The following is a 23,801-nucleotide window of genomic DNA, read 5'->3' on the forward strand; positions in this document are numbered from 1 at the left end:
TAACTAGACTAGAAGCAATCAATACAAGATACTCTGATACTATTCTTGTACAGTATCCCAATGTACAGTGTATTACTTTATATAGTTGAGTTCAAGTTATGTGTTTAATATTAATATATGTAAAAAAAAAATACAAACCCAAAATATTTTGTATGTTTTTTCAAAGCAACACCAACAGTACCCATATTTGATGTCCATTTTAATAAAGCCCATTTGTGATTTACAGATGTTTACAGTACAATAGAGGAGAGTTTCATGTGATTTTCCAGATCATGATTCATAAATAAAACGTGCTTTCCACATCACTGGAGCTATTAAAACACACACACACGAGCTAACAACCTAAATCTCAAACTGTTCAACAAATCAGTAAAATGTTAGCATCACAAAGAGATTAAATCAGATGCTTTGATTTCAATGCTGATGGTATAACAGTATCAACTTGATTTTTTTTCCTGAACTAAGGAATGCAAATTAGTGGGTGAATATACCATACATATATATAAAAAATGCATGAGTAAAATCAAACTTGTCATTTATCTTCACAAAATGCTGCAAATGATGTACAGTACTAGAAAAATTCATGACTCACGAGTGATGACGACAAAGCAGGTTTGAGGACATGAGGCTCTGCTGCCAGGCACTTCACATCTGAACAGATTTAAGACGCTCAACGATGCTCTACTAGTACAGGTACAAGTTACAAGGCGATATTTACTTCCTGAAGCTACCTTTAGTGCAGACGTCATACAAAGTTTGACACAAACATTGGCTGCTTTTTGTCACATGGGTCTGAATAGCAAGGATGGCTGCCATTGGAGGTAACTTTTGTGCCTGACTGCTTTTATCGTGTGCAAAAGCAACTTGTATCAGTGGAAAAGTGAAGGTGTGTCTTTAAATTTGATATGCAACCCCCACTTTTACTTGCTGTTCAATTTAGCTGCATGGAAGCAATGAGAGGCATGACTCAAATCAGCTGATAAATGGCTGAGAAAGCCACATAAAAAAGTGCCTGCGTCACTGATCTGACATGAATACTTTCTTTGATAGAAAGTAGTAAAAGAGGATGATAACGGTGCAGCATTGTATAAGATCTACAGTAAACGGAGTTCACAGTTCAAGTTGATTGGCAGCATCCATGTTCCAGAACTGGTAAAATTGGAAAGAGAGAAACAAATCTGTGTGTGTCGTCTTCGGTCGGGCGCATGTTAGAGGTCCGCCTTCCTTGCGCTGAACAGGTAGCCCATGGCCTTGATGATGCCCCGGCTCTTGACGATGATGGAGTAGCGCAGGACCCACTCCAGCCTCCAATCACCCACGCTGAGATGCTGCGTTCCCTCCTGCATCGCCTCTTGGAACGTGGCGGCTGATATCAACTCTGCACGGAAACGAGAGGAAGGGGCTGTATGAAAGCAGGTGGGGCGACAATGTACGTAAAACGGAAAAGGGGGGAGATGTTCAAACCGGTGGGATCGTTGTGCGTCAGGAGCTGGATGTCAAACTCCTTGGCAAAGGCGGTCAGGTCGGGGGGCATCACGCAGCAGGAGGCCAGGTTCACTTGGTTGCTGCTGGGCTTCACCTGGTTGACAAGAAGGCACGCTGAGTATGTTTACATGCAAGTCACAACACTAACACTACACATACAGTAACTACCAGGCTGCTGATCCTATGAAAGCGACAGTAATAACTTAGCCTTCTTTTCAGCATCTACGAATATGTTGGGTAAAAAGTTAAACGTGTGTTAATTGGAGCGTTGACCGTGGTTTTTTGAAAGACTAATTATTACATCAGACTTCTTGTGTCCCACATTTACACCAGCAGTACCTGAGCCCAGTTGTAGAGCTGCTCCAGTAGGTCTTTGTCCAGGTCGGAGGTGCCGATGGCTGCGATCCTCTGGCTGTGGACGAGCGCCTCCAGCTCCTCCCACGCCGGCTGAAGGGGAGCCAACGTTTGGCTGTCGCTGCCCAGGAGGCCGCGCGGTGCGATGATAACAGAGTCCAGCTGGGACACGGCCAGCGTCTGGCAGGCTGGAGAGGAGGCGAGGAGAGGGACAGGTGAGTACGGCCGTGTCTTCTTCAAGCTACCTGCTGCAGCTTACCCATCTCCACGGCATCGCTGATGGAAGACTGACCCGACTCAAACAGGAAGAGTTTGGCTGTAAAAGCAAAGCAACTATTAATGAGTTTTGTCAACATACTGCAGCCGTGTTAGTCCAACTTGGCAAAGCACAAATACTTCCCAGAAGTTTCTCATTCTAATTCAAGTGTTTTCTAATTCTAACAATAGTAATAGCGAGTGTACAAACAGGAAAGAGTGGCAAAGCGCTGCCATGAAACAAACGACAGTTATCCATCACACGCATCCCAAATAAAGACAACAGAAAACACCAAAGAAAAAAGCAGAACTAATGATAAAATGATTTATCCAATATTATTTCTCATGGGACAAAGCAGGGGTCACCAACGTGGTGCCCGCTGGCACCAGGTAGCCCCCCACGACCACATGAGGTGCCCGCAAGCCTGCTTTTCATTCAGGTTTCAGTTCATAATGAAAGAACAGTAGAAAGAAATGCATTCTGAAATACAAAATGTGAGTTGTGGACACCAGCCTTTTGTTGATGTTCTGGTAAAACAAGCAGATTTGCTTTGTTTGGGTTTAAAATAAGCTCTGAAAATAAATAAACAAAAATGAGTAGCTCTTGGCCATTTTCATTTAGTAAAAGTAGCTCTCACAAGGACAAACCTTGGTGACCCCTGCCGTAAAGACACAATCTTTCATTTCTAAATCAAAATCCTACTTTGTGGAAATTTATCACGATCGGGTCTGGGACCAATTAACCATTTTGATAATTATAGCTTAGAGGTAACAAAAACCCTAAAATCTGTATATAATAAAATGTGACAAACTGCTGTTTCACGCTCCAACCAGCAAAATGAACTACAAAAAACAAATGAGCCTTTAGTTGCCCTCCTCGTCTTTCAACGCTAACGGCTGCCAACCGATTATTATTATGTCATGTCGATGAGTTCCAGTACAGACCTGAAACCTTAAGCTCTTCCCTCTCCTCAGGTATGATAGCATCTGTGGCTTGGGGGATGTTGCAGTCCAGTGTGTCTGGTAGGTCCTGAACCACAAGAAAAGCAAGGTTGGTTTCTTTGGGTCATTGCATATCTTTTATTATTCTTAAAAAAAAAAAAAGGGTGTCGGGCTATTTTCATAAGTTGAACATGATGTGTTTCATAAGTTGAACATGATGTGTACCTTTAGCAAACATTTGCGTGACACCACATAAGGACACGACTCTTGACTTGACTTGTGTGTTTCATGCACGGCTGTTGCACTCTTTAAACCCCACCCACTGCCATTTGAGCTCAAAAGCACATTCGCTGAGCTCAGCGAGATAAAAAAGCAGGGGTGAAGTCTCTCACTCCTTTGCATGTGTTTGTATGTATGCATCTATCATCAAAGCATGCTGGCATTCCAGATTCAAACAAGGTGGCTATGAAACGGCCACCCCGTCCCAACCCAGACAGACAGACTGTTGGAATGGCGCCTCCTGACTGGTGTCCGCCACTGCATGAACATTGGCCATGACAGCTTCTTTTCAGGACGCCTACAGGCATCGTTTGAAGTTCATCACGTCAGTTGTTCTGTTGGAATCCTGCCGCCTGACAGTGCGGCCTCACATGATTGGACACGTCAACAACACGCTCTGACCCTGCCGAGGTCACCTCACCTTCATCGGGGGTTGTATCGTGGAGACCCAGCTGCTCAGTGTGGCCTGAATGCATTCTTGAAGCTGGAAAAAAGAAGGTCAAGTTAGCACACGTAGCCACAATTTCCACAACGAGACACCAAGAAAGAATGTCGTTACAGGGTTCCAAATGCAACATCTGGACCACATGTTGCTCCACCACTACTGTACGTTTGTTGGGTGGACGCCATGAAAGTGTGTGCAAAGTCACTTTTGAGCGCTTATCAATGCCTGAAAAGACCAGGGTGTGGAAGCCAGCTGTGTGAGGAATGCAACACGTGGACAGATGAAGATTTCACAGTGAGACACGCTGTAAAGTATATGATTACTGGATATAGCATCACAGAACCACTTGGCTTAGGCCTGTCATGCGTCAGGTTAACCCAATGGATGTTTGTGCAGGGAGGGCATTTAAGGAACATTTCCAATTGGTCTGGACCTTTTCCAGATCTTTCCAGATAAAAACTACACCGTATACACCGGTGTTTCCCATACATTCATTTATTTGTGGCGGTCCTCTCCGAATACCCACGTGGTACACGTGAGAAGTGAAAGACGGGAAGTGTTTCTTGCATCATATTTACTCGGTAATCAAATAGAGTACAAGCGGCCCCAAAAGGTGAGGCATTTGCCGCCTCCACCAGCCTGAGTATTACCGCAGCCTTCGACTAGCGGGAGACGTGGTAGCGATAGTGCCAAGACAGAACTCTTCCTTTGCCTTACTGGCAAAATATGTAAACCAGGAGTGTCCAAAGTGTGGTCCCGAGGACCGATTATTTGATTTATTTATTTATTTTTAAATGGCCCTGTTGTACATTGAAAAAGCTTAAATGTCGATACTTATAACTAACAACACAAAATTTGTGTGTTTTTTTTTTTTTTTTTTTACCTAAAAAATGACGATGACCCCCCCACCAACCCTTACTTTTCTTGTGAGAAACACTTCATCCATCTTATTGTGGCCACTTTTTAGTTCCTTGATCTTGCCTGTCTTTCTAAAGTTGCAGTACGGAATACTTTCTCCCAGATTATGCCATTAATCCGCGTCTGTCCGAGGGATTGAAAAAAGCATTTACATTCCTGCAGCATTCTTTCCACAATGGAAATTAAATATTCTTCTGCAGCCCCAGCCTGTTGATTGACAGGTTGGGTGTAAAATCGGCATGCACTTTTCCACGCGTCATGTTTACCCTGTCATGTGACATGACATTCTTCCCCCCCCCCCCCCCCCCACACACACCCACACACACACACACACACACACACACACACACACACACACCTCAGGTGGCAGTGTACGCGCTCAGCCATTAGCTGTTAGTTCCACACCTGCGCTGGTAGCTCATTAAACATGGATTTATTACCCCAACGTCGACGGTAAAACGTTACCTCCTCGCTGGGGGAGCACGGACATTTCTTCTTCAGGCGAGTTCTGTTGACTAAATTCCCAGTGTGGAGCCTCAAGGTCTTCGCGTGGCTCAGCAACATCTTCTTCGCCTCCATGTTCACGTTTGGAGGGTCCATGTGTTGTTATTTGCTTTCAGGAAGCGTAAAAAGGCGACGAAACGTGGCCACAAACACACACCTTCGTCCCCTCGCTGCCGACTATGACTGCACCTCGCTCCGGTCGAGCAGATGTACAGCCCAGGAGCTGGAAAAGGAAATTACCGCCGTCAGGATGACTTGCTGCTTCTGTTGCCTGTGGCACAATCATGGCGTAGGTAAAAAGCCGGCAAGAACACGCCCACTGGATGTATTTCATTATACATATTTTTTATTTAATTCTATCTAATTCTAAGACATCACAATAAAACATCATACTAAAAAACATTTTTAAATGGTTGTTTTTTTCAAAAAATCTTTTTCATTCCAACCGGGGGGCGGTGGCTCTGGGAACACAGGAAGCGGAAGCGACAATCTGTTAACCCAATCGAAGACAAGCGCAAAGACCGCCATTTTAGTAGTTTAAATAAATAGAACAATGGATTATTTAACTTTCAAAGTAACATCTTTCATCACAATCATATACCAGAAACAATAGTAATGTGTGCAAAAGAAATAAAAGGAGAAACGACGAAAGATAAAACAAAGGGAAAAAAAGCCAAATGTTTCTAACGTGTACATAAATGGGGATTTTTTTGTCGGAGTAGAAACGTGAAATAATGTATTTTAGTTCGTTACGGAAAGCAGTAAAGTACGGCAACAGTGAATGTGGAAAAAAGCGGTTTTATTTTGGTAAAAAAAAAAAAAAAAAAAAAAAACTTTCTGCATACTGTATGATATAAAATGCCAAGATACCATTCTTTCAAGATAAAACTAAATGTTTTTCAACTTCAGTTTGAGGACATCAGGTACAAACGAGTTTATCCATGTCTTTGTTAAATCTATTTTTACAGCCCTTATTTTAGTTACGTCATACATATCAGTCACATAATATAGAAATGTTGCTTTGACAAAGACAAGGTATCAAGTGAATATTTTAATTATTGTTGTGGTTTGCAGTTGTGTCCACGTGTACTGCTTTATGATGATAGATTCAGATTTTGGTTACCTTTTAGTTTAACGGGGGTATATTAGCATATAAAATATTGGAAAGATTTCTCAGCAGTGCTTAGGGCCTTTTTAAATTATTTTTAAAGCCAGAGGTTTTGATACAGCTCTTGTTTTTTGCAACTCTGCCTAAAATGTGAAAAAAAAATAATAGAACGCAGTGCAGCAAGTGACCACTAGATGTCCCCCTTGCTCCCTGGGTTGTACATTATAGTATGTATTTGACTTTGTGCGTCACTGACTGAATGTAAGTCTAACGTTGGAAACATCTAATCAATGCATGTCATCCCACACACACTATGTCTGGGGTTTTGGTTCTGGACTGGCTTGTTTTACTCCCACCAGCCAATTAATTAGGTAGACGATTTCATGCCATGAAGCTAACTACAAGTAGAAGTATGTTTGTGGTATTTTACTGCATCATGTTGACACACGTGGCCACAGTGATGTTATTATTAGCACGGTGACGCAGATGGCGCAGTAAACGCCGCTGGGATCTCGTTTGTAAAGTGTGCAAACATTCCCATCAAGTCATTTTCCACTGCTCCAGATGGGAGCCGCTGCTCCGCAGCTGTTCAACGCCTCACAATGGAAAACAGCGTCCCCCGATATTACAAACACTGAAAACGTGCCACAAGGGGGCAGCATATCACCAGACAGTGAGTCCGCCACTGTGACGCACATGCACGCGCCACAGCTAACTATTATTATTAGCTTATGAGCAGACTAATAATACTCTACGTTTATAGAGCACTATAAATAAAGTGTAAAAATAACGAAAACATACCTAAGGTACAGATTTTACTGATGACTTGGGAGAAAAAAAACTCCAACCTGGGTTTAGTGCTTTACAAAAATAAATAGTAACTACATCAAACTGTATGTAAATGCATATTAATTTTGGAAATACAGGCTAAAAAGAATATATGTAGTTAGAATTTGCATGTTTGGCGGTTTGTTTAATTCCCACTTTGTTTGACAGTCTTTAACGCACCGCAGTTTTGTGTGCGTGCTAACTTTCCTGCAACATAGGGCTGCTATTACTACTACTACAACTACGGGGATGAATAAATAACATAACTTTAGCAAGTTTTTACAAAACAAGTGCCGCAAGACATGCTTTTTAGATTTATGTTTTATTTATTTTTTTGAATACTTGAAACCCTTTTTAGTGGAATACTGGCCTAGGTAAGTTGAGTTGGAGACATTTGTCCCCATAAAGTTATGAATACCAGCACACACACACACACAAGCAATAGGTGGATGTCACAGTAATGCACTGACGTTGGTAAAATAGAAATATGAATTCAATATTATATATTTCTATATATAGTACCCGGAGAAAACCCACGCGCACATGTTCTCCCCGTGTGTGTGTGGGTTTTCTCCGAGTACTCCGGCTTCCTCCCACATTCCAAAAACATGCAGGTGAGGTTAATTGGCGACTCTAAATTGCCCATAGGTATGAATGTGAGTGTGAATGGTTGTTTGTCTATATGTGCCCTGTGATTGGCTGGCGACCAGTCCAGGGTGTACCCCGCCTGTCGCCCGAAGTCAGCTGGGATAGGCTCCAGCATGCCCCCGCGACCCTAATGAGGAAGAAGCGGTATAGAAAATGGATGGATATTTCTATATAGAGTCCCTCGTTTCTAGCGGTTCATTGGTTCTAGTCCTGATAAATGAATAATGAATTTCTGTGATATAGGATTCAATGTAAATGGAATATTTTCCGAGTTAGAGCACAGACAACCTGTTTATGACTTTCTAAATATGGCTTCTAACATTATTAAAGCCCTGTAGACATAAAATAACACCCCTATAGTCACCTTTACGATCCCGTTATTCATTGTTTACAACACATTATGCAACCTTTATGCTGCAGGGACTTGAGACAGCTAAACGGTTAGCCTCAAATTCATTTCTTCTAAACTTAAGAAGCCAAAAACGTACCACTTCCACATGGAATGTGACAACTTTTTTTCACTCTATATTGCCATGGCTGACTTCATGCAGCGTTAAGGTAAGGTAATGTAAGCTAATGTCTCATCAGTGGTTTGTGCCTAGTGACCAAAACACTACGTATCACTTGTATTTTCATATGATTTGACTTGACCGTAGTCTGCCACCAGGGGCGTCATTTGGGGGCCCAAGGCAAAAGCTAGTCGTTTGGGCCCTCCACATCCCTTTTCTTTTTAAAAAGTTGTACAAAATGTGAGTATGTCATTTAGTATGTAATTGCAATTTTTTCTTGCTTTAGAAATATGTTCGTTAAATTGCTATTTATATACCCCATCATTAATAACTGAAATATTCATGTTCATCATCTTCTAGTGTGAATATGAGGAAATTCTTCTATTTCCCGAACTCGATAAAGTCCTTAAAATCTTTTTACCGAACAAGTGAATCATCTCAACGCTTTTACTGTGATTGATAAGAACGGTAAGCGACATTTACCGTAGTTTACCGCTTTAATGCTCACATCTCTGTGATGAAACGCGTCACTCTCAGCTTCATCTACCGCAGTCTCTGCGGCTTCCTCGTGTCTACGTTTGTTGTGACTGTGAAAAAGGGTGCCATCATCATGTCCATGTCTTGGACCACCTACACATCAGCTACTGGTGAGGGAAAGTTCTTCTCCGCTGAACTCATCTCAGCATGCTTCAGGTCTTCCCCAAAGCAGGAAGCATACGATCGTCCAACATTGTTCTTCTGACCAAGCAAAGATGGATGAGGGATTTCAAAGTATCTTTTAATAGAGTGCTGCTGGGAATGGGAGGCGTTGCTGTGAATAAACTTCTTGCCAGAAGACACACACACACACACACACACACACGCACGCACGCACGGCGTGACAGATTGGCGTGGACAAGCTCCAAATCACCTCAGACAAACTTTAGACTTCACATTTTCCAGCAGTGGTCCAAAGCGAAGAATGTAACGTGTGCAGGAAACAAGAGGCTGGTTTATGTTTCCACATCAAGACTTGAAATCCAGATTTAAAATACTAAATCAGTTCATGCGGAACTTCGGCTGTGCTGACATGATGGATTCAACAGGGGAGAATTTTCCTTCAGATATTGACAAATGTGTATTTGTCTTAAATGACTGAAACGATTTGTGTTGCTTGTAGAGCAGTATTTATTTTTTAAATCTTGTAATTCAAGCAGCCGCCCAGCTTGGCCCAATTATGTCCCATTTGGCTTAACATGCTATAAATACTATGAAAAAGCTAAAATAAAATAAATAAATAAAATGTCAAACAACAAAATTGCAATAATAAACATTTAATAACATAGAAATGTAACAATAGGTACAGTAATCCCTTGTTTATTGTGGTTAATTTCCACAAAGTTGGATTCCTGATTTATAAATGGAATATTTTTGTAGTTTGAGCATAGGAATCCTGTTTCAGACCTTCTAAACATGTTTTTTAATATCAGAGCCCTCTCGACATGAAATAACACCCCTACAACCTAATATAGTAGACGTAAGAGAAAACAGACATAATAGAGTTTATATTATGACTACATGCTACATGTTAGCATTGGGAGAGTTCCTTGTTTTTTTTACTTCCTATTCTGTGTACAGTATTTCCTGCTGTGGCTACTGTCTCATCAATGTAACATTACTGGCACCTAGTGGCCAGTGTAGAATACTACATATCCAACGTTGAGTCTTCTGAATGCTTTATATTTTTTCTATTTTAGTTCATTTAGCCATTCTTATGCTTGAAAATGCTGAATTTAGGCAAAACATCCTTAAAATGTGCTTAAATATGCATATTTTCTGACTAGGAATAGGCTGTATTCAACCACGACATTTGATTTATGAATACGTTTTCAAAACAAATTGAAACTGTGAAATTCGGAAGTGGTGAGGGAGTGAGATGTTATAGGGGTGGTAGGCACCAGAGCTTTAAGCTTGCAAGTCTGCAAGTCAAGAAGTTCCATAAAATGGAGGAAGCACTCATGGGGCAGCTCAGACGTGCGTACGTGTTGAGACAGCACCCTGACTGCTGCATGGTGACAAAATGGCTTGCAAAGGGCTTGGAAACGAAACACACACTACACTCTCTGTTCTACATGACTTTTTATTGTGTGGACACGATGCAACGGTAACGTGTGAAAAGGCCGATGGGGAGCCACGGGAAGGAGGAGGACGTGTGGAAGTGAGCGTGGACAAGCTGAAAACCAAAACACAAAGAGGTGAGCAGGATAAACATCACGTTTAAACGCTGACGACAAGTCAGGCCAGCATACCTTTTCTTCCTACTCGTCGATGTACTCAAAGGGCTCGGGCGGCTCGGGCTCCTGCTCCTCCTCCTCAATTTTGGGGCCGTGAGCGTGAACGGGCTCCACCAGCTCCTCCTCTTCCTCGCTGGTGTCCTTCATGATGATGATGCCGCCTGTGTGCAGCTGAACGCACGCAGAATAAATACAGTAATGATTACCACACTGACCCAAATATATAAAAAGACGGGTTGTTCTACTGATTTAAAAGTTTTGAGCAACGTATTCATTGGGGCGCTGCAATGATGTCAGCCTCTCTCTGGTGGACAGAGGCAGCATTGTAGCGCATCCATCTATGCTGTTTGACCTCCAATGAACTGCTCATCTGGCAGTAATGCATTATGGGTAGATGTTGACAAAGCTGCCTTTTGTCATTTTAAACCCGTATTGGTACATTTCATGTATATTTCCTAGGTAGCTTTTGAGTGTTCAGTTGCTGTGTGATGAGTTTAATGTTTGTAAGATGACACCGTGAGTCAGAGTGTTATACTGAATAATGACCTCCTGCAATTTCCAATGGCTTGACAAGCTCGTCGTGCGTTTTGTCATAGTTCATGATTGGCTCCTGTCAAATAAAGAGCTGCCTGGTCCTCACGGTTTCATGCGTGCCACAATTTGCCATTTTATGATGCGGCCACGTGAGGCTTATAGATGGATGTGGCCTATTTATGAACAAATCTTTTTTCCTCTAAATTTAGTGGGTGCGGCTTACACAACGGAATTTACGGTACACATGCAATGACTTTTCCCCCTGTCACTCACACACATCAGTGACTTTTAAGAGTCGGGTAAATAAAAACCCTTTGAGGCACCAAACAGATATATTCTTCTTCCTTTGACTGTTTTGATTTGAAATATATCGCTCACTTTTAAGGCTGATTGTAAGAAACTTAAAAAAAAAGTGCCAATCCCGCTCTTCTGCTGGGTGTATATTTGCATTTGTGCCTACACTCCTTACCCTCGGGATCCAGTTTGGTCATGGCTGTAATCACCTCATTCTAAATATTCAACTGTGCACCTCACTTTTGGAAAATATTGCGTGTTGTGTTTTTTTCCATCCATCCATCCATCTTCTACCGCTTATCCGAGATCGGGTCGCGGGGGCAGCAGGCTCAACAGGGAAGCCCAGACTTCATCCAGCTCCTCCTGGCGGATCCCGAGGCGTTCTCAGGCCAGTTGAGAGACATAGTCTCTAAATGTAACTATTACATGTAATTAATTATTAAATCATTTCATTAATTAGAATAAAAATGTGTGATTCTTATTAGACTTTTATGAAATGGGCAAACGTAAGTTGATTTGAAAAAGGGCTTCAAGGTGAGTCCAGCTGGAGGTTGTTTTCAGTGAGGCTGATGTGTGAGACTTTCATCTTTGGATTGAAGTGAACACTGAGCAGATCTGATGAAGGCTAAAGTCTATAAAAGCTCCTCACTTCCTGCAAACCAACACAAGCGAGCCCTAAAAAGGAGTCGATCAAAGTAAGTTACACGATGTTCAAGTCGCCGTTTCGGTCACTGGACACAATCAAAACACTACTTCCTCTTTACGGCGTGGCTCTGCGTGCCGATTGGCTGTCGTGAGGGCGCGCTGCCACTGACTGCGAGAAACATTTAGCGGAGTGGAGTTTTACGGGCCCGACGTGCTGCAGCTCAGCTTGGAGAAGCCGTGCAGACCACCTGCTCACACCGTTCATATGGAACAGACCACCACTCCCTCCACATATGCCGGTGTAGAGGAGCACAATGTACCCCACTAGACACCCTTTGGATGCAGTGCCATTCAGAGTGTAGGTCAGGGGTGTCCAAACCTTTTCCACGAGGGAGAAATGGAAAAGGTGTAAGGCAACACATGTAGACATGCTAAGGAGAGCTATATAGTTCATCTCAGCTTTGTCTTACACGGGAGGTTAAAAAGCGTATGATCAGCTTTGCCCTCTTCCACATTTTTCTTTGGTCATGTTCCAAATATTTCAGCTTTTTGTAAAACCATCATTGTAAATGTTCTATTGTAATATCATGGATTTATTGCCGTAATATTTGGGCTTTATATTATTCCTTTTCCCCAACCTAATTTTCCAAAAACTACACTTTTGCTTGTTTTGTTGTTTTATTTTGTATGACTTAAAAAAAAAAACTTGAACATTTGAACTCTACGCTACCAAATGACAGTTTTCCTCATAATATTACAAGTTGCATTTTTTTCCACATAAGAATATGACTTTTTTTCTCTTAATATTTTTTATTTTATTCTACTGAAATTAAAGAAGTTTCTTTTCCAACTATTTAAACTTTCTTCTCATAATTATAACCTAATTTTCCAAGAATTCCAACTTTATTTGTCCCTTGTTTTTCATAATATTACGACTTAAAAAAAAAACAACCCTACTGCATTACTGCTATACTTGTTTAAAATTACACCTGTTTTTTTCTCATTAAAAAGTGATATGACTTCTTTTCTCTTAATATCCATCCACTTATCTGAGGTCGGGTCATGGGGGCAGCAGCAGAGAAGCCCAGACTTCCCTCTCCCCGACTACTTCATCCAGCTCTTCCTGGCGGATCCCAAGGCGTTCCCAGGCCAGTTGAGAGACATGGTCTCTCCAATGTGTCCTGGGTCTTCCCCGAGGCCTCCTACCACCTCCCCTGGGAGGCGTCCGGGAGGCATCCTGACCAGATTCCCAAGCCACCTGATCTGGCTCCTCTCAATGCGGACAAGGAGTGGTTCTACTCGAGTTTCTCCCGGGTGACAGTGCTTCTCACCTCATCTCTAAGGGAGAGCCCAGCCACCCTACAGAGAAGACTCATTTCAGCCGCTTGTACCCGCAATCTTGTCCTTTCGGTCACTACCCAAACCTCATGACCATTGGTGAGGGTAGGAACGTAGATCGACCGGTAAATTGAGAGCTTTGCCTTTCGGCTCAGCGCCCTCTTCACCACAACACAGAAAATGAATGAGAAAATGAATAGTAAATTTACAGCTGTTTTTTTCCATGTCTGCTGTTTAAAAAAAAATGTCCTGCTATTTCAACTTTCTTCTTGTAATTACAATTAAAATGTATAAACATTTTAACTTTATACTTGTAACATTCCACCTTTTCTGCAACATAATTTTCCAAAAATTACAACTTTATTGGTTGGTTGGTTGTTTTTCATAATACATACATATATATATATATTACCACTTCAAAATCAAATAACGTTTAATATTTCATAACTTTTAATAGTTATTTTCCCACGTTATATTACATTATATGACTTTGTTCTTGTAAAATCAGGGCCGATTTTTCCATTTTTGCTCCAGTTGTTTTTCCTGTTAAATTCTATTTTTAAAATGTGCTGCGGGCTGCAAATGGAGGCCGGGCCGCGCTTTGGGCTTTCGCCATTTGACAAAAATGTAATTTATAAATCTAAATTGAAGGAGGAGAATTTGGAATTCCATCAAAAAAATTGGATTGTGAAGTCACACAAACCTTGAACCAGCATCACACAATCATAAGAGCTCAGTTTAGCCAGCGACAAAGGATGTGTGTTCTCCCTCACACTTGGCACAACTACTATCATCCAAGTAACTCCAAGACATCCGGTTTGACTTGGATTATTTCTACTTCCGTCATTTTCTATTGGAAGATTGTTCCAGAAGGTGAATAAATGTGGTGGATGGACCAGCATCCAGACATTCCACTGTATAGTGTTGGTGGAGGCTGCTTACCTGTTTAAAGGGCTGGTAGCGACAGCTCTCCGGCATGTTGAGGACTTTCAGCTGAGCCGGCATCACTCTGGCCGGGTTCTCCAGGAGCTGGAAGTTTGGCTCCGACTCCTTCTTCTTCTCTTTCTCCTCATCCTTCTTCTCCTTCTCGCCCTCCTGCACCTCCTGTCACAGTAAGTAATCCCTCGTTTATGGTGGGTAACTGGTTCCAGACCAGACAGTAATGAGTGGATTTCAGGATTCAAGCAGGATTCTTTATCCATAAATTTAATATTGTCATAGTTAGAGCATAGAAAACCTGGTTACCACCTTCTAAATTCATCTTTTGACATCATCAGAGGCCTCAAGGCGTGAAATAACAGCCCTATAGTCACCTTTACAGTCATATTATCCAAAAAGAGTAGACATAAGAGAAAATAAGACATGTTGGTTTCTGGACAGTACTTCCTGCGGTGGCTATTGTCTCTTCAATATAACATTACTGACACCTAGTCACCAGTGTAGAATACTACATATCATCACATCTTTGAATAAGTCTTCTGAATACCTAGTATTTGTCTTTTAGTTCATTTTTATGCTTTAACATGCTTAATTCAGGCCAAAAATGCATGAAGGTTGCTCCAATATGTGTACTATTTGACTAATAACAGGCCGTAAGAATGGCTGACTTCATGGCTTCATTCAGTGTTAAGGTAATGTAATGTAAGCTAATAATGTCTCATCAATGTTTTGTGTCATTACTGCCGCCTACTGACCAGTATACTACTTATTACTTGTATTTCAATGTTTTGTCTACCACGAGACACAAATCATTTAATTATTTATTTATTTTTGAAAAAACACAATATAGCGAGGAAGCGATAATCAAATCCAAGATTTGGATCCAATCCAAGATTTGGATTGGATCAGGCCAGACAGATGATCACATTGTACGTAAATATGGGCTTGTAGAAGTATCCAGAGGAGCAGGACCTAGCCTCCTCCTACGTAACCTTCACAAGAAGGATTAGGTGAAGAATGAATGAAGCGATACAAGACGGTTCCCAACTAGTCTGTCAGCACCAAGGCTGAGATGATCAAAACAAGACCGACCCAGTGAAAGATCCACTAGAACTGGAATGCAGCCCATCTAAACACAAATGGCTTTGAATGTTCTTACCTTGGACACAGTGGAGTAAAACGAGCTGCCAACAACGACCGTGTAACGAGAAGAGCTATTTCACTCACCACTTCCATCTTCTCCTCCTCCTTTTCTTTCTTTTCCTTCTCCTTCTTCTTTGCTTTGGCCGTGATGGAGAGAACAGCAGTGGATACCTGGCACACGCACACAAACACACATTTGTACGTTACAACACAATATTAGGGTGTATATCTGATACAGCATGATGAGAATGAAAACTACTTGAAAGAGCAATATTGTAGAAAAAGCATGCGTCACCTTCTCCTTCTCTTTCTCCTTGGGAACCTCCAGTGCTGGTGGGTATGCGAAGGTGGACGGCTTGCAGTTGGAACGATACTGCACCTTGGGCATCTGATACACAAAAATACAATATGTTCACTTAAAGGTAAATTTTTGGGGGGGAATTTTGCCCATCATCCACAATCATGTGAGACATGAACACACGTCTTTCTCTTTTGTGTGTTTTAAAAGATATAGAAATAGATGAAAAGAGGCAGCTAAGAGTGCACCTATTCCGCCTATAAAGCCTTCGGAGAAAACCTTCAAAAAGCACCAACAACGCTCCATTTATATAAAGTGACCTGCATATTAACCAAGCTACAGCGACATCGTTATTATTACTGTTATTAACATTGTTACGCCCAAGAACTACGTCACTGGCGTAGTGACACCTTGCCACACACCACACCGGCTCGCTACTAGCCAGTTAGCAACTAGCTTCAACACACAATGCCTCAGGCCACTACTGAAAGGTTTTGAGCTGCCACTGTTTTTGTTTTTGAGTTTGGGAAAGTAGCGTTCATTTCTATGTTTTCCTTGAACTACTAGTACACTCATCTTATAGAACACCGATTCTCAACTGGTGGGGGGACGGGGTCTTTACACGCAGCTGGATAGCCAGACACAAGTCCCGGTCACAATTATTGGCACAATCTGTACAATATCCTCAGAAATAAATGAATAATGGATTTCCAGAGTAATTCAAAAAAAAAAAAATTCTCAACTTACTGTACATGTTCCAATTTCGAAGAGGAAACATAAAAAATGACATGGACAGCAATAAAGGCACCCTCCTTAATATTTGGTTGCAAACCCTTGGGCAGTGATGACGGCCTCCAAACGTTTCTTGTAGCCATCTAGAAGCTTCTTGCACTTCTCAGCTGGTATTTTCTCCCGCTCTGTCTTTGTAATTCCATCAAGATCTTGAGTGTTTGCAGGATTCCTTTTCCCAATGGCAGATTTCAGCTCACACCAAAGATTTCCAATGGGATTAAGATCAGGACTCATCGCTGGCTAGTTTAAAACAGTCCACTTTTTTCCTTTTCAACCATTCCTGCGTGCTTTTGGGTCTTTATCTTGCTGGAGAACCCATGATCTTCGATCCTCAAACCTAGCTTTCTTATACTGGTTAGCACATTTTGTTTTAAAATCCCTTGGTAATCCTCTGATTTCATCATTCCTGGGATATGGTGAAGACCTCCAGTACCAGATGCAGCAAAGCAGCACCAAAACATTATGGCTTCTCCACCATGCTCAACTGTTGGGAGGGTGTTCTTTTCCCTGTGAGCTTCACTTTGCCGCCTGTAAACAAACTGTTGTGCATTGCCAAAAAGTTGTATTTTTGCTTCACCTCTCCACATAGCATATTCCCAGAAGGGGTGTGTTTGGTTCAGGTACTCTCTTGCAAAAATCAGTCTTTCCAGCAATGCGGTCTTCCTCCCGCCTTCGCCCAGAGAGTTCTGCTTGGTTTAGTGTGTGGCGTATCGTGCAAGTTGAAACCATTAGCCCAGATTGTTCCAGGTCAGTTTGCAGGCCTTTGGATGTTTTACGTGGTGGTTTTTTTCTGCAGTTTGCACCAACCTTCTAAGACCTCCCCCAATCACGATGACCAGGACTATGTGTACCAGAGAAGAGCGCGGCATAAAGAGAAAGCTTACCTTGTGTTGTGTTGGGAAATTGCATCCCCACAATGAAGACTACTAGGTACAGTGTGACGGTGCTGTTTAATGCCCAATTGGATCTACTGGCCAGGCAGAAGAAATGGTCCTCCTATTATTATTAAACTTACCTACTAAGTGTTGTCTTTTTACATTTCAAATTGAAATAATTAAATGCCATTTATTAAGTAAGATATTTGAGATGTTTACAATCAAACATTTCCACAATTTGGGTCGCCGCTTGTCAATGAAGGCTGATGGTGGGTCCCGCAGCAAAACTACTTGAGAAACACTGATATAGAAACATAAACATTATTACTTTAACACCAGAGAGGGGAAAATATTTTTGACAATATCCGTGTGGAGTGGACACAGCCTTAAAACATGTGTCTAGTAGTTGTTCTCTAGAACTGTGGAAGATTTATAACAACCAAGCTGGCTGACATCTGATGAATGCCACCCTTTTATGTCTTGCTTACACTGGGAACCTGCATAATGTACTCTACGTACTTTCTGTTTGCTGCTTCTAATAAACAGACTTGAAACTCACTCATTCCTTTCGAAGAGACGCATACTGCACGTGTTAGCCATGGAGTGGCAGATGGTCGTATGTGGGCTCTAATGATGGCATTGTTCTTGAACTTTTAGACTTGAAGCAGACCTGCAGCTTTGGTCTCTCTTGCAGAGCAAAACAACTCCGCCCACCACACGATCTGTCCTTGATAAGGATGTTGTCGGCTTCTAGGTGCTGTTGGACTGCACTGTCCTCTACCTGAGCCCTGCTCTTTATAGCTAAACTTATATTAGAATGTAGAAGTGTTTTCAGCAAGGTGCAGCTTTGTCCAGCAGAAAAGACCCCAGTACCTTGAGATCCTTGTTGAGGCCAATTATGGCGGTGGGTGTGAAGGCCAAGGACAAGAAGTGGGAGAGGGGGAACCAGAACCAGAACTGGGTGAAGACGAGCAAGCCCACTACTGATGGCATGTGTGTGTGACCAGTCCTGGACTGCAGGGAGATGGTCACGTTACGTCCACCTAGAACACAGGGAGGACAGTGGGGGTAGGATAAATAGCAACTGCTACAATTGACAGCAGAGTTAATGAGACAAGGACGGTACATTGGGTTGAGCCAGCCACCGTTAAAAACCACCCAACATTTTTTGAGTCTGGCAGCACAAATGAAAAATTGGCGAATGCTCTCGCATCACCTAACGATAATCTAAGACTGCAACTAATTATAATTTTCTTAGTTGATAGTTGTTTCGATTAATCGAGCAACCGGTCAGGCCCAAGATGCAAGTCACAGCTGATGTGTGTAAATATCTTGTTTTGCCTAAAAAAAACAAGAGTTAATAGGCGTGGATGCATTTAATAATTAACCAATTAAATTGGATTAATAACAAAAAATAATATATTTATTTATGGGTTTAAACTACTTAAATAAAAAATAATCTTATCAATATATATTATTATTTATATTGCTATAATTCAAAATTAATATAAAGTATTTTTTATTTATAAATGTTTGTTTATAATTTAATTTTGTTATTATACATTAAATAAAAACAAATATTACATAAAAAACTATTTTAAAAAATGAAGAAACTTAAGATTTATTCATAAAAAAATAAATCTGGATTAATTTAATTTAAGGATATTTTAAAATATCAGAGGATATTTACATTTAAAAAATGATTAACGGAAAAACAAAATATCTGTCGATTAATTGCATCATGGATTCATCGATAAATTGTTGCAGCTGTAATATGATCTAAAAGCGAGTCAAGTCGACGGCCACAAAATCAAGACAATAGAGAGAACATTGAACACAGACTTGACAGACAAACACAGATATTAACAAGTTGTTTACCTCATCTAATCAAGCTTTTTATCTTGTGACATAATGACTGATAGCGGACCACACGTATCTTTGTTTGCCAACAGTGCAATGAGGTCCATAACAAATGCCCTCTTTCAATGTGTTGTAAACAGCAGGGAGGATCAGAGACAAAGACAGTGGCAGGAAGGGCAGATAGGAGGGAACCAGGATGAATGTGTCATGTCCATACTGATGAACACAATTTATGTTTTGTTTAAAAGAGCCCATCCCACTTCAAATGAAATCAGCCCAGAAGACAATACCAGGTAACATCCGTCTTATCTGAGGTCAAGGGAATCATTTAGTACCGGGGCAGGGTCTTGACACCTCAACCGATGTTGAAACAATTCCACGTCCGCTGACTGAGGGTTGGCCAGAATTAGCCACTCGGTCATAACTAACTCCTTGAGAGGCCCTTTAAAAATGTCAGAACAGGTAAGAACACTCGACTTGTGAGTTTTCCAACAAAGGAGGTTATTCACAAGCCAAGTGGAACCTCTCAAAGTCAATGCTTCTGAAGTTGCACACATCTAATGAGTTTGGGCTGCTGTCATGCACTGGAGATCTCAGCAAATCTTGTGAGACTTCAGCTTAGGTCAGGGGTGTCCAACTTTTTCCACCAAGGGCCACATAGTGAAAATGAAAGGATTCAAGGGCCACTTTGATATTTTGTAAAGCAATGCATGTAGATACCCATCCATCCATCCATTTTCTGTGCCGCTTATCCTCATTAGGGTCGCGGGGGTATGTTGGAGCCTATCCCAGCTGACTTCAGGCGATAGGCGGAGTACACCCTGGACTGGTCGCCAGCCAATCACAGGGCACATATAGACAAACAACCGCTAAAAAGTTATACAGTATATATATTTTTACTGTTTTTTTCCCCTCAAATATTTCAACTTTCTTCTTAAATAATCTTCGTACATTTTCCTGTTATTGTTACTCCCATACTTTTCCCCAAACCTAATTTTCCAAAAATTACAACATCCATCTTCTATATCGCTTCTCCTCTTTAGGGTCACGGGGGCATGCTGGAGCCTATCCCAGCTGACTTCGGGGTACACCCTGAACTGGTCGCCAGCCAATGAAAACAACCATTCATACCTATGGACAATTTAGAGTGGCCCATTAACCTAACATGCATGTTTTTGGAATGTGGGAGGAAACCGGAGTACCCGGAGAAAACCCACAGACGCACGGGGAGAACATGCAAACTCCACACAGAAATGCCCAAGGGAGAATCGAACCCAGGTCTCCAGACTGTTACTGTGTTGGCCAACATGCTAACCACTAGTCCACCGCGCGGCCCTTCATTTTGTTTTGTTTCTCATATTACAACTTTAAATAAAAATAAGTCAACACTATGCCACTAAAATGATATTATTTTCCCTCATACTACATTATTATTGGGTTTTTTGTTCCATTGTAATGCCACCACAAAAGGGTAGCAGTCATGGGAAAGAGGAAAATGTGACGATAACCATAGAACTGGAAATGTGAACACTTACTGCAAAGTAGGAAATCTGTGCACATGCAGCTCTTATTGCCTGCAATGGCTAACATCTCATCAGTGTAACATTACTGACACCCAGTGACCAGTGTAGAATTCTACATAGTCACGTTTTATAGACCATACTAAAACATGAAAGAGTGATTTATTGATGAATATATTTTTAAAAACCATGACAGAGTGAAACCGCGAAATTCGAAGCACAAAGTGGTGGGGGATGAGTGTAAAATCTAATGAATGCATTCTTTCAATTAGCAAGACACGACAAAGGGAAGGTAAAGCTGAATAAGTGAGATGGACAGAGAAAGAGGGAACGCAAAACAGGGACGGACATTTCCTTGGAAATGAGGCCCAGTGATAATGAAACCAAGAGGTAATCGCCTCCGCCTGTCAAATTAAATACAGTTACCACGACGCCTTGAAACCCCCAAGCAGCAGCAGACGACAAAAAAACACAGTGGTTGTACAAGCTTACAGTCAGTGTGGCTGACATCCAAGCAGGAGGGGCACGTTTCCTGCCTGGGTGCGTTTAAATACCAAGTGAAACATGGCAGGTCTATGAAAGCTGGTGTTGTGCATGGAAGACGGGAAGGGGGGGGGGGCACACATCTACAGTCTGAAAAGTGATACCAGCAGTCAAGGGTTGTCTGGATGCTCTCTCATGCAAGGTCATCATGGTATGCTGATGCCTGCACCTAATGTGCCTCATATGATTTATGATTTATCTTTTTGTCCGTTGTCAAAAACACGGCGCCAATGTGGAAAAAAATCTCAGCTTGTGCACATAAAGCATCGGATATGCAGACGCTCAGTGTGTAAAAATATGGCCTCTTTGTAGCTTAGCACAAAGAATGATATGCCGTTCCTGCCTGCATTGAACGCCTTGTGTTTACACCAGAAAATGGGTGTGTTCTGTGTCACTAGGAGTGTGGCGCTAAGACCTCACACATATCAAGCCATTCCGTACGCTTGTGTCCACAAACAGCTACGCGGGCACACAAACACCAGAGACGATCAGACAAATATAATCACCGGGGGGGGGGGGGGGGGGGGGGGGGGGTCACCAATGGGCCATATGGCTGCGAGCAGGGCTGCGTTGCGCTAAACGGCGGCCGCTAATGGACCTTAATGTGATCTGTTCCAGAGTCACAGAGCACGGGTGGTCAAGCGTAGAGGCTTACTAAAATTAAGAGAGGCACGTACAAAACCACAGACTGGCGTAACACTGCTTGTTTTACAGTGTAATTACAGTTTCACGTCCACCAACGGGATGAACATAGGCTAGCTTGTGCCAGTTTGATTTCTTATACCGCAAAACACAAGATTATAAACCAGGGGTGTTCAAAGTGCGGCCCAGGGACCATTTCCAGCCTGTGGCACATTTGAATAATATAATTTAACAAGGAAACTTTAAAAAACAAAAACAAAAAACAACACAAATGGAGAAAGTTGTAATCTAAGGACAAAAACTTGTCTTTTTAAGAGAATACCGTCGCAACATTATGAGGAAAAACAATTAGCATAAAGTTGAAGTATCAAAGTGAGACTTTTTAAAAAAGATGTCGTATGAAAAAAACAAATGAATGAAGTTTGAGAAGAGAAATTTTTGAGAAATTAGGTTGCAGAAAAAGTAATGTTACAAAAATAGTCAAAATATCACCGGAATAAAGCCATAATTACGAGAAGAAAATTTACAAAAATAAAAATAAAATAGCAGAAATGAAAAAAAAAAAACAGCTGTAATTTTATGAAAATAAAATATAAAAAGTCCTATTATATAGGAAAAAAGGCACAACTCATAATGAGGAAAAATAATCATTTTAGTAGCATAGAGTTGAAATGTGAAAGAAAAAACTTATTTTTTTAAAGTTGTCATATTATGAGTAACAAAACTAAAAGTTGTCATTTTTGGCAAATTACGTTGAGGAAATGTTATGGGAATACTGTAAAGTCTAAATATTAAGGGAATAAAATTTACAAAGATATTTGATTATAAGTTGAATTGTTTTGGGGAAAAAAAAAACCAGCAAAATTGGGGGAAAAAGAGCTATGAGCAAAGTGAATAGACCATACCGCAATATAAACATACTGACCTGCATCAAGGACTCCCTGGGCCAGGATGGCACCAAATTTGGCCATAACATCATCGTGCTTATCATTGATCACCTTTGCATAAAGCTGTCTGAACTGGTTCACCTATAGCAAAGGGGGTAAAGTATTTACAAACAAAAACAAGAATACAAAGATGCTTTATTTCTTCACTTGCATGAAAAAGGCTGCTCAGTTATTATGCTTTTGCAGACAATCTACAGTAAAAAAAAACATCAGCATTTTCCTGCCCATGGCATGCATATAAGCTATATTCCTCCAATCAAGTTATTATGGAGGACATACCTTAAGAGACATAAAGCTGCCATCTGTAGGTGAAGCTGATCTGTAAATTACAAAGACTTATCTTAAAATAAACTGTCATGGATGTAATGCCTCCAAACATTCCACTGTTTGAAAAAAAAAAAAAGCCTACTCTTGCACAGTTCTGCATGGTGACCTTCGTTTTCAAAACTACTGCTGTGCAGATGAGGAGTCTCTGCAAAGGTGTCTGGCATTTCTTAACTGTCTGTGACAATATATGAGGTGCGACAAGGGCGAATGTGTGAAGTTATGCTTGGACTAGTTACTTTCCAGTGCGCCATGACACATTTCTTTCCTTCCATCTTCATAAAAGCTGATGCCTTCCAGTTTTCAAATGAAGCTGTCTGCAGTTTCTTTGACACCAAAACAGAGTAATTAAATTCCCTAACAATACAGTACACAAACCTTGGGGCAGGTTACTTCCGTTTGCTGGATCATGATGAGGGCAGAGGAAATGAGAGCGCCTTGTCTCACATAGTTCACCGGGTCATTGGTCATAGGCTCCAGCAGATTGATGGCTTCCTGCAGACAAGCATTGTCAAGAACGTTCATTTTTCAAGCTACAGTTCTGTTGCAGCTGTACCCA

At 41.4% G+C, this 23,801-nt stretch overlaps 2 protein-coding genes across 2 annotated transcripts in view; both read right to left on the minus strand.

Annotated features, from left to right (window-relative positions):
* Window positions 1-165: 165 nt before the first annotated feature.
* Window positions 166-5,464, minus strand: gclm (glutamate-cysteine ligase, modifier subunit). The gene is made up of 7 exons (XM_054789636.1): window positions 5,144-5,464; window positions 3,737-3,799; window positions 3,040-3,124; window positions 2,099-2,155; window positions 1,825-2,027; window positions 1,465-1,579; window positions 166-1,378 (listed from the first exon to the last, which is right to left on the minus strand). Exons 1-7 carry the CDS (start codon window positions 5,276-5,278, stop codon window positions 1,209-1,211), a joined length of 828 nt encoding a protein of 275 aa, XP_054645611.1. The 5' UTR covers window positions 5,279-5,464; the 3' UTR covers window positions 166-1,208.
* Window positions 5,465-9,630: 4,166 nt separating this feature from the next.
* Window positions 9,631-23,801, minus strand: part of psmd1 (proteasome 26S subunit, non-ATPase 1) — a 39,145-nt gene continuing 24,974 nt past the window's right edge. Inside the window, exons 18-25 of the mRNA XM_054789834.1 lie at window positions 23,621-23,737; window positions 22,897-22,999; window positions 18,280-18,449; window positions 15,737-15,829; window positions 15,526-15,612; window positions 14,302-14,463; window positions 10,564-10,719; window positions 9,631-10,487 (exon numbers count right to left, since the gene is read on the minus strand). Of these exons, the coding sequence (XP_054645809.1) occupies window positions 10,573-10,719; window positions 14,302-14,463; window positions 15,526-15,612; window positions 15,737-15,829; window positions 18,280-18,449; window positions 22,897-22,999; window positions 23,621-23,737 (879 nt within the window). The 3' untranslated portion in view covers window positions 9,631-10,487; window positions 10,564-10,572. The remainder of the gene's footprint in view (window positions 10,488-10,563; window positions 10,720-14,301; window positions 14,464-15,525; window positions 15,613-15,736; window positions 15,830-18,279; window positions 18,450-22,896; window positions 23,000-23,620; window positions 23,738-23,801) is intronic.

Source organism: Dunckerocampus dactyliophorus, chromosome 10 (genome assembly GCF_027744805.1).
Source record: "Dunckerocampus dactyliophorus isolate RoL2022-P2 chromosome 10, RoL_Ddac_1.1, whole genome shotgun sequence".
NCBI lineage: Eukaryota > Metazoa > Chordata > Actinopteri > Syngnathiformes > Syngnathidae > Dunckerocampus > Dunckerocampus dactyliophorus.

Coding starts and splice junctions, on each gene's coding strand:
- gclm (XM_054789636.1), bottom strand. CDS start 5,278: ATGGACCCTCCAAACGTGAACATGGAGGCGAAGAAGATGTTGCTGAGC. Junction 3,800..5,143: donor CGTGCTCCCCCAGCGAGGAG/GTAACGTTTTAC, acceptor TCTTTTTTCCAG/CTTCAAGAATGCATTCAGGC. Junction 1,379..1,464: donor GACGCACAACGATCCCACCG/GTTTGAACATCT, acceptor GTTTCCGTGCAG/AGTTGATATCAGCCGCCACG.